Source organism: Amblyomma mixtum, chromosome 8 (assembly GCF_055824585.1).
Source record: "Amblyomma mixtum isolate Tamu chromosome 8, ASM5582458v1, whole genome shotgun sequence".
Lineage (NCBI taxonomy): Eukaryota > Metazoa > Arthropoda > Arachnida > Ixodida > Ixodidae > Amblyomma > Amblyomma mixtum.
Window position 1 is genome coordinate 128083082 of NC_143019.1, and position 10497 is coordinate 128093578.

General features: G+C 48.0%; 1 protein-coding gene across 5 annotated transcripts in view; it reads left to right on the forward strand.

Moving 5' to 3' along the window:
* The window catches only part of LOC149334292 (neprilysin-1-like), a 78735-nt gene extending 71118 nt beyond the window's left edge, over positions 1–7617 (forward strand). For 4 of the 5 annotated variants that reach the window (XM_089555112.1, XM_089555114.1, XM_089555113.1 and 1 more), the window contains one exon: positions 6883–7617. In XM_089555112.1, coding sequence (XP_089411238.1) covers positions 6883–7208 — 326 coding nt within the window. In that variant the 3' untranslated portion in view covers positions 7209–7617. The remainder of the gene's footprint in view (positions 1–6882) is intronic. The other variant, XM_089555111.1, reaches the window with a different exon arrangement.
* Positions 7618–10497: the final 2880 nt, after the last annotated feature.

The following is a 10497-nucleotide window of genomic DNA, read 5'->3' on the forward strand; positions in this document are numbered from 1 at the left end:
AGCACTTGGCCTCTGTGAAAAGGCGAGGATCAAGGCGGTCCAGAGCACAGCGCAGCTTATGTCTTGCGGTCACAAAGAGAGGGCACTCACGCAAGAGATGAGCGATTGTCTCTTCACAGGCACAGTTTACACAAGAAGGGCTGTCGGCCATCGCGATCAGCAAATCATACTTATTTGTGAAGGCAACGCCGAGCCATAGACGACACAGTAATGTTGCTTCACGACGCGCTACATCACACGGAAGACGGAGGCGCAGTCCAGGGTCCAGTCCCTTGAGGCGACGGTTGCAGAACTCCCCCGTGCTCCACGCGGAAAGTGCGAGCTCCAGGCTCAAGGAACGAAGGCCAAACGCTACGTCAGGTCTCGTTACAGGGATGTTGACAGGGATTCCGTCATTGTAGTCAGAACGGGCAGCTTCGTCGGCCTGGTGATTGCCACGAATACCGCAGTGGCCCGACAGCCACTGGCACGGCAGAGACAATGCAAAAGAAGTATAATACCTAGGCGCACTAATTCAAGAGAGAAACAAAAAAAAAACGAAACACAATTAATTCACCAGGCACGGCCACAGTTCGTCGACAAGAGGATCACGACGTAGCCGTCCTGCAGACAGCGCACGCTGCCTCGCTGCTCTGTGGCTGGGGAGTGGTGTCGACCCGGGGTCTAGTGGGCGCGCTTCCCTAAAGCATAGAGAAAGGGATTCACAAAGAGGGGTCACTCCCATAGGGCCCAGGGGCCCAGCTGACTATAGCCCACCAAGCGCCTGAGTGAGAAACTTCCGGTTTCGGTTTCAGGCGTGTGCAGTTTGAATGCTAGCATGAGCTGCGGCCAACCGTGCCCTCATGACTCATTATTTATTTTCAGTATGGTATATTGTCATTCATTTACTTTCGGTCCGGAAAGATGAAAAATCAGATTCCGGGCGCTCTTGACCGGCCATCAACGCGGCTGCGCCACGGCCTTCGTCAAACAGTGCCAATCCAGAAAAGACACCAGGTGCATTGTGAAATGAGCATTTATTTGGCTTCACAAAAGTAGAATACCGATACAGTAGCTTTGGCCATTTGGCATAGCGCTAAGCTCGTTTCTCACTTCTTGTGCGTCCATTGTTACTCCAACACGGCTCACAACAGTACTTGTCGCTACCACTAGGCACCTTAAGCTGGAAAATCTAAATTACGAGCAGACGTCACTGTGATAAACCTTACACAAAAAACTGTGCTAGTAGGCGAAATTCGCGTAAGCGGGGAATTTATGAACAAGGGAAAACGTGCTTTTAGGAACCTCGGTAACGGAACATCCATGCACCACATTCAATACCACACGATATCTCCCAATAATTTACCATTCCACCGTTGCCGACGTTATTCTCTGCCCTCCTCCCCCCATCAAAGCTCTATGTCCCATTACACGTCCAACTGTGCGTTTTGTTGGACAAACGTCTGGCAACGGCACGGCTACAACACGGGCTCCCAACCAGTCACTCACAGTTTGTTGGAGCACTGAGAAAAAATGCACGGGTGATATTTGCGTGTCTTCATATAGGTGTAGAAGACAATTTTCGGCGCACCAGCTCCATGTTTTCGAGTTTTTAGAAAATCCTACGAGTGTGCTTTTTTCCCCCGGTCGTTTTGAGATGCGCACCCCCTTGTTGTCACTACGTGGGTGTCATGCGCGTTTTCACTAGAGCAGACGACTTAGTCTAGGTATTGCCGTGTCTAGTTTTTGAGCTCTTCATGCATTCGTTTTCTTTTGCCGGATGTCTTGAAAATTACGCACCCATACTATCAACGCGTGAATACTCGTTTTCAACACGTTTTTGCATTTTTCATGAAGTTGACCACATATTTTACCCGACCATCAACAAATATCACTCCATACAAGTTGTGCGTTGTTGGGAAGCATACAAAACTTGGCGTCGCCGTAAATCGCAATGGGCAAGCATGCGAGACTAACCGCAAGACAAAGCGCACATGGCATGAGCGCGTTCTCGCGAACTTCGCCTCGCTAACTTACCTCGGTAACCTACTTGCACGTGGGTGTGCCTTTGACAACTAACTCCGGCTTATTGCAGCGGCAAGCGTGCTAAGCGAAGCTGCTTGAAATGCAGCGTAATTTTTCAAAAACTAAACGTTTTTCACCTTGAAACCGTGCTGAAGAGCAAGAATGACACGAACGGCGGCACAGCAGCCGGCAGGCCACGAATCGTGCGCGTCTTCGCGAACTGCGTAGTTCAAGGCACCGGTTGGCGTGATCAGCGTAAACTGCTTGAAATGCAGAGTAGTTGTGCACGAAAACATTTCACACCTTGCCGTCTTCAGAAGCCGCACCAGTCGAGCGTCGAAGACCAAGAAAGACGCGAAATTACCGAAGTCACTTTGGAAATACTAAAGTGTGCTTGGCTAAAGCCTTGTGGTCAACCCACTGCCGCTTCCCCGAACCGCTTGGCGCGGATTCACTGGGCTGCTTCGGAGCCGTGCGTCTCACTCACTCGACTGCAACGAGCCGTCTGGCGAAGGAGCGGCGGTGCAGCTGCCACTGCCGACGCGCGCGCTCTCGTTCTACCGCTACTATGTGACGTCACGGTTGCTATGCGCAGCTGTACCACCCACCGGCGTGCCGGTTGCTAAGGAGGGGAGGAGGTTGCGCCGCTGCGCGGAGGAGAACCACAGTTGGCACGGTTCCAGCGCACGGACATACACTGCGAGCATGGACGGACACCGTGAGCATGAGCCATTAAAGGCCTTCGCCTTAAAAAGAGCGAGTCTGCGCGCTAACAAAGACGCCGCACGCTCACAGGCGCAGCCGCGCTGACGACCGTCTCCTGGTTTCGGTCAGCCTCGTCTGTCCGTCGCCGATCGCACGTGTGCTGATGCCGGGTGGCGCCACTAAACACAGGACTACCACCTAATCCGTTACATATTTCCCGTGACCAGATTTATTTAAGTCTAAAGCTTGTACGGCGGCTCGCGCTGACAGAGCAGCGGTTAATGCCCGTCATATACAGGATGTTTCACGTAACTTGGACCAAAGATTTAAAAAAAGTGCCACACTGGAGGAGGCTGAAACCAAATGCATTTTTCCCCGTCGTGTGGCGCACCTCAGAGTATTCTCAAATTGCGCTTAATTAGTTAACATAGATTAATTATGTAAAAAATTTCATATTCGCTTTAGAGTCACTTGAGTTTCGTTAAGTTTTAAAGGAGGTTATGAAGCAACCGATCCAGTTTTTTGTAGCAAGATATAATCTACGTGGTCCTTCTTTCCAACATTTAAAGAAGGCCCGCGAAGTATGAAAAAAAAAAAAGGCGTTATTGCGGTCTTTCGCTACCGTAATGTAGCGCTGCCGAGCGAGTCCTGAGTGAACGAAGTGTGCGCTCTCACCGTCTCGAAGTGAGCGGCCGACGCCGCTCTCAGCGTAGTCTTCAGAGTGCATCACAACATTCTTGCTGAACTTGAAAGCTCGCGCCGTGATCTGCGATGAGTGATAAGCAAGCCATTGACCGCCGATTTAGACGGCGCGCGCCTCTATTGAGCCATCGCATAGGCAAAACAAAAAAAGGAAGGGAAAGCAGTGAAGTCGCCCATTTCAAGGTAGCCTCCGTATTTTTTATATTTTTATCTTTTATCAGCCCTTCGAACTGAGCGGCGGCCGCTCACTTAGGCACGGTCAGCGCGCACTCTTCGTTTGTTCACAACACGGTTTGGAGCACTGGAATATGGTAGCGCACGTGCGCAGTCACGTGGTTTTTTTCATATTTCGTGGTCATTCTTTAAATGCCGGAAAAAAGGACCACGTTGGAGATACGTTGCTGCAAAAAACTGCGTCGGTTCTTAACTCCCTCCACAACTTAGGGTTACGTACGTGACCCTAAAGTTAATAACAGGGAATTTGCATAATTAATTTTAGCTAATTAGCTTATTAAGCAGAATTTCAAAAATTCTCTGAGGAGTGCCACACGATGAGAAACAACATGTCACTGCTTTTGTCCAGCTCCGCCGAGCCACTGTTTTTAAATCCTTGGTTCCTGTTAAGTGAAACACTCTGTATATGCGCGCTTCGCGTCTGTCCGTTCTTCGCGCCAAGGCAGGCGCGCACACACACGGAGTGCCAACTGTACAATTTCCTTGTGGTTCTCTCGCCGGGCGTGCGTACGCATTAGTCAGGCGCCGAGACCGGCTTCCAGAGCCTTCCAGTTCCTCTTGCGATGCTCAGGTAAGTTCTTTCTTGGGCCGTCTTTAATATCTCTATTATGCTCTCTGAGCCTGTCATTCAAACAGCGCCCAGTTTGCCCAATGTATGATGATGCACACAATAATGGAATATTCATTCATTCATTCATTCATTTTATTTGTTTTTCACAACATGACGTACACATTGTGAAAGGGGCCAAGAAGAAAAGCCGTTCCTTTACGGCTTGAAAAAAAATCTTGGTCCCCCCTGGCATTGACAGCAACAAAGCAACACAATCCAGAAACAAATGTACAGAACAAAATGTACAGATATATACAGAAACAAACAAAATTATAACTTGGCATTTTTATGAAAGATATGGCGACAAGCTCATGGAACGGTCGGGAAATAAAGACATGCAGTTATAATGAAACAGTGGCTAAGTATCTGTACAAGGTGTTTTGTTTATGAAATGTGTGGTGTGTATTAGGGACATGCAAATTAATAAAACAACGCCTTCAGGTTCCGGAAATTTAGTCCTAAAATATCTGTTTCCGCTTTAATATCGTAGACGACTTCCTTTGTAAAGTCAACGAAAGCTTTTTCATGTTTCTTCGCCAACTGTTTTGGCAACGTATCTACTCGGATGACCAGCTTGCAAAGTTTTTCCAGTGCACGCACGGGATTACAAGTTTTTTCTCTTCCCTCATGCTCCTCGCCTTCGAGCGGTGCGACGTCAAGTTGGTTTTCTCTGCGCCAAACAAACTGGAAAAACTTTTCGAGCTGGTCACCCGAGTAGATACTTTGCCAAAACAGTGTGGGAAGAAACATTATAAAGCTTTCGTTGACTGTGCAAAAAGGAAGTCGTCTATGATATTCCATTATCGTGTGCATCATGACACATTGGACAAACTGGGCGCTGTCTGAATGACAGGCTCAGAGAGCATAATAGAGAGATTAAAGACTGAACAAGAAAGAACTTGCCTGAACACGTGACCACTTCCCAGTGCACTGCCAGTTTCGAAAGGACGAAGGTTCTTAAAAGCTACAAGAACCAGCTTGAGCGAGAATTATTTGAAGCGTACGCCATTTATCAACGAGGAGAGAAGTGCGTCAGCACTCTTTCTATTAACTTGAAAAGAAAAGAGATCAGATTTCTCGCGAAGAAACTTATGGCCTAGTTTTAATTTTCTCATGTTTTTATCATGGGGGCGAGGCATGGGTTTTTGCATATTGCCGTTGCTGCAGTAAAGTTCTTTCAGTTGACAGTCAGCGCCTGTGTTTGTGTCTTCCCATCTTGGTCCCGTCTGTTGCGCTGTTTTTATGCAAAGAATGTACCAACTAGCCCGGATTATTAAGCCGGAAGCCTTTATTGTCTCATCGTTGTAAGCAGCAGTTGTCGACAGAAAATGTCACGCTTTTCAATTGGTGGAAACGGTCGTGACGTCACAGTGCGCGAATTTAAAACGGGGCCAATTGTACTTTGGCTAGTAACCATGCAACCAATTGAAGGGATCGTATAGTGATGCTCCAAGTAAGTGGGACAGAGCTTAGTTAATTGATTAATTACACAATTAGCCTAATTAGCTTTACTAGTCAGGCCATATAAATAAATAAAACCGATTAAGAAATTGGTCGAGCTCAGGAATCGAACCCCCGTCTTCGGCGTGAGAGACGAGCTTGCTATCCACTCCGCCATGCCAGCTCGATGGTTTGGAATGAACAAAGGCGCGTCTAGTGAATACGGTGTCTTCACTCACTCTCATCCTCCTCCATTCCCTTCCGGTGAGGTTTAGGTGTCCACCGACAATTGAGAGCCAGATACATTTCCTTTCCTCAAAAACCAATTTACCGACGAGCGAGGCGTAGAACCGAATGGGCGATGACGTTCTATGGACTCCTTGGCAGCGTTGCAAGACGCTGTCGCGTTCCACTCTTAGGGGCGAAGCTTAACATCTTAACCACACATCAGTGACCACACTTTAGGTCAAAAAAGTGCCCCTCTGAATTTTGTGAGACAGTTACTGCGTAATTCCCTTTCCTCAAATACAATTTTCATTTTCTTCATTACGGCTCCTCTTTATCTTCTTTCACTCCCAATTCCTCCCTTCATCTACGGTGCGGTTCAGGTGTCCACCGAGATGACAGAGAATTACTGCGCCATTTCCTTTCCTCAAAAACCGTTGCGTTCAAAGGGTAAGGCATCGCGCCGAACGGGTGGTGGCGTTCCGTGGACTCCCTGGCAGCGCTACAACGCGCTGTCGCGTTCCACTCCTAAAGGCGAAGCTTAAGCGTCATTAATTAGCAGTTAGTTAGTATTCAGGCATTAATCAGTAATTAAACATTAATTAGTGATTTGTCATCACTTAGTAATTAGTACTCAAATATATGTGACGCCACCAGTGCCACAGAAACAGCGAAGGTGGTGCGGAAAACGCTTCCGCCTCTACCCACTTTAGACAGTCAAAGTGCCCCCTGAATTTTTTCCTCTCTTGGATGTTTCCTGTCGCGCCAGGCCGGCTAGCAAAGTGGAGAGGGCAGCAACACGCACAAGGTTAGGCGCTCTCCGGGATGTATTTTTCCACTGTTCTCAGGAAGCGCGCTGGCGAGGTTGCTTCCGCGCTGCGCCTTTTTTTTCCCTGTATGACCGAATTTTGCGACAGCTACACATGGAAATGGTGACGCAGTGTGCGTCCTGTGTGTCGCAGGAGCTGACCGAGGAGAAGGTGTTCTTCATCACCGCCTGCCTGCTGAGCTGCTCCAAGAAGGCTGCCGACAACCTGTACGGCGGCGACTGCAACAAGGCGGTGGCCAACTTTGCTCCCTTCGCAGAAGCTTTCCAGTGCCGCCCGGGATCCAACATGAACCCTATAACGAAGTGCACATTTTTCGACTAACCACTGAGTCACCTGAAACCCCTCTGACCCACCTGCTGCCTTCTTTAACCTCGTCCAGTATGCTGTGCCACTCGCGGTGCCGTGGCGTTGGTGTTCGGAATTTTTTGGGGAGTTTAGTCGGTCCTTTTTTTTGGTGAAATTAGTTATTGGGATGTTTTTCCAAACATCGTGATTTAATGGTGCCACTACGTTGAGTGTTGTTTATTAAGGAGGCTTATAGTGAATCTGAGCACACGCGCTTGGTCGATACTAAAATTCCGCTTCCGTAGCCGAGTAGCGTTCATTTATCGTCGATTTTCAAATGACTGTCCTTTGTTTACGATGGCCGCAGTTCCTTTCACGTGCGCAGTTCTTCGGGCGAAACTGATGTATTGTGCATGAGTTTATTTGTCAATTTACTGATATGTTTTCCAGTTAACTGTGAAACGCTTATACTGAAGCATCAAATCGCACATGTACTGAGCAGGATGCAGTTGAAGTTCTCGGCATGAAAAGCTTGGCATTACGTAAGGCGTCCGTGGAAGTGAAGGAGCATGATTTTTCTGGTCTAAGAGATATCTTCTGGATCAATAGCTACTCCACGGAATGCAAGCATTTCAAAGACGAGCTTTTAACATGTGCTACTTAACACCGCCGTAACCTGGCAATATGTACTTCGGTGGGTGTTTTCTTTGCAGTGTTCAGCGGTGAGCCTGCACTGGCGGCTGGGATGTGGGATGACAGCCATTTTAGACTGAGTGCAGTTTTAAGATATGACTACCTAGGCTCAAAAAACGGGGCAATAGCGGTACCCCGACGATAGGCCAAAGTAATTTCTACTCACCTTCTCATGCTGCACTTGTGCTACTTGCGTAATTGAGGCCACATTTTGCACCCTTACGCCAAATGGCGTTCGATTAGCTGAAATGCGCGTATTTTGGCAAGTTCGTTCTAGTGAAAGAAGAACAATTTTACTTGTCAGCTTTGGCAGTTATTCGGAGAAAGTTTTTAGACCCACGCAGGGACATTGCTTTTTTGCGAGCGCGTAGAGTGGACTTATTGTTCAAACAACGACGCACGTTTTTCCCTGTTTCAAGGTTCTACCGTCAAAGAAATAACACGGGTTTCGTAACTCCAACCACGTGAACATTAGAGCTGAAGTGTTTGTGCCAACATTGACGACATCGCTTTTAGTGCCTGACAGCACTGACGCCGAAGCTGTTGGCGCGTATGTGGTGGCGAACCTGAAGCGCGATGTGAATCTTTGTCCTAAAATTAAGATGGACTATAGACATTTTTTTTGCTAATGGCCCACCGTGGAAAGGGACTGTCCGTCAAGCCATAAGTGGATACTAAGGAATGAACTGCCAGGTGCTGCTACGTGGAAAACTACTGCCTTCAATCAACGTTGTCGCGGCCATGTCAGCAATGCGTGGAGTAGCTTATTTTGTATGCAATAAACTCGGAGATTCGCTGCCAGCCGCAGAAACGAGGCTGGTAGAACTTTGGTTTTGACCGTCCCGTTCTGCCCATGGCTCAAAAGGCTGAGATTTAAAATAAAAAGTTTGTGAAACACCACATCAAGAAGATTCTGGCGCGTGTGTAGTACTGATATGAGACGCACGCAGTGATGTGGAATTTGGGGTGTCGTTCGGTTCATAAAATAAGCTGAAAAAAGTGCCCAACACGTTGGGTGCCAGAGTACCACGCCAGTCCAAGCAGGCGTGCTGCAGAAGAACCTTGCACGTACAATTCCTGGCGCCGCTCTGCTAGTTCCTTGATTGGCTATGGGGTAGAAATTTTGAGCCGCGGTTGGTAATGACGATGGAAATTGTGCCGGTCGAGCATGGGCGAATCATCGTAGCACATCTCGGGCCACGTCTGGTTTGTGCTGTCGTCTCTTGTCAGGTTCGATCTGCTTTGTGGTTTCCATGTAGACATCGTTAGGACTGATCAATGCAACGATTATCTAACTTAGAACCAGAATTTTTCTTTGCAACTAACCCTTTACACCACTCCAATGCCCCTAGCGCACAGATAGCTCTAAACCAGCCAGATATTTTATGGTTCCCTGTTCATTTTGAAATTTGTAAATGTTTGCCCCGTTGTGGTGGTGAAACTCCAACGGAAACAGAGGAGCGACCCGAAGCCGCCCCCCGCTTAAACGACGGCAGCTATCTCATGGGCATCGGCGGCGCTTTTTGTTTCAAGCTGTTCCTGGTCTGAAAATGGTGCACGAGTGACACTCCAATCAAGATTTTGCTTTCCCACTGTGCGATCGCAAAATCGAGAGGGTGATATCTCCCCGTTAAGGTTCTATGTTTTTACCTTTTCGAACTTCAAAAGAGTTGCCCTATTGAAGTTCAGCCGCCGTGGTGGCTCGGCGGTTATGGTGCTCGGCTGCTGACTCGAAAGACGCGGATTCTATCGCGGCCGCTCCGATCGCATTTAGATGGAGGCGAAAGGCAAGTGGCCCGTGTACTGTGTGGTGTCTGTGCACGTTAAAGAGCTACAGGCTGCCAAAATGTTCTCGCCGCCGCTCACAGCGGTTTTCTTTGCTTGTGTCATCACCATCATCAGCCTGACTACGCCCACTGCACGCCGAAGGCCTCTCCAATGTCTCCCCAAATAAGCTCTGCTCTTTCTCATGATCAATATTTCTCTGGAATGAAAGCTTTCTGAAACGTGGAATATTTAGCCCCGTTCTCTATTTCAGTCACCGATCTCACAGCATTTGTTTAACCTATTTCAATCACACATCTGAGATCCTTTCATTTATTTCCTAATTGCAATTATTATCATGATTATTTTATTTTTCCCCACCATTCTTTTCTTGTTTAACATTTTGTTCACCTATCAGTTGCCGCCTGTGTCTTGGCCAATCCCCCGCAGTGGGTATGCGCCATTTTCTAGAGGACAACAACAACAACAACCTTGTCCTTTGACAGCTGCGGTCACCGTACCCCGCAAACTTCTTAATCTCAACCGGTCACCTGACTTTCTGCCGCCCCCTGCTATGATTGCCTCCTCTTGGAATCCACTCCGTTACCCTTAATGACCAGCGTTTATCTTGTCTTCGCATTACATGCCGTGCCCAAGCCCACTTCTTCCTCTTGATTAAGACCAGGAGGTAATTAACCCGCATTTGTTTCCTCAGCCACTCCGCCCGCTTTCGGTCTCTTTACTTTACACCTATCGTTTTCCTTTCCATAGCTCGCTGCGTTGTCCTTAAGCTGAGCTCTTTTGGTTAACCTCCTCGTTTCGGTTGTGTAAATAACTGTAAATATATTCTTTATCGCAACATATTTGGTGGAGATGCGGATTTACTCTACGCCTACCGACGACGAAGCTGTGCAGAGGACGCCAGCTCTCTTCGCTAACCATGGCCCATTACGCCTCCCAGCAAACATCAGCAACGGCCATGCCATAGATCGTTCTATCTCACCC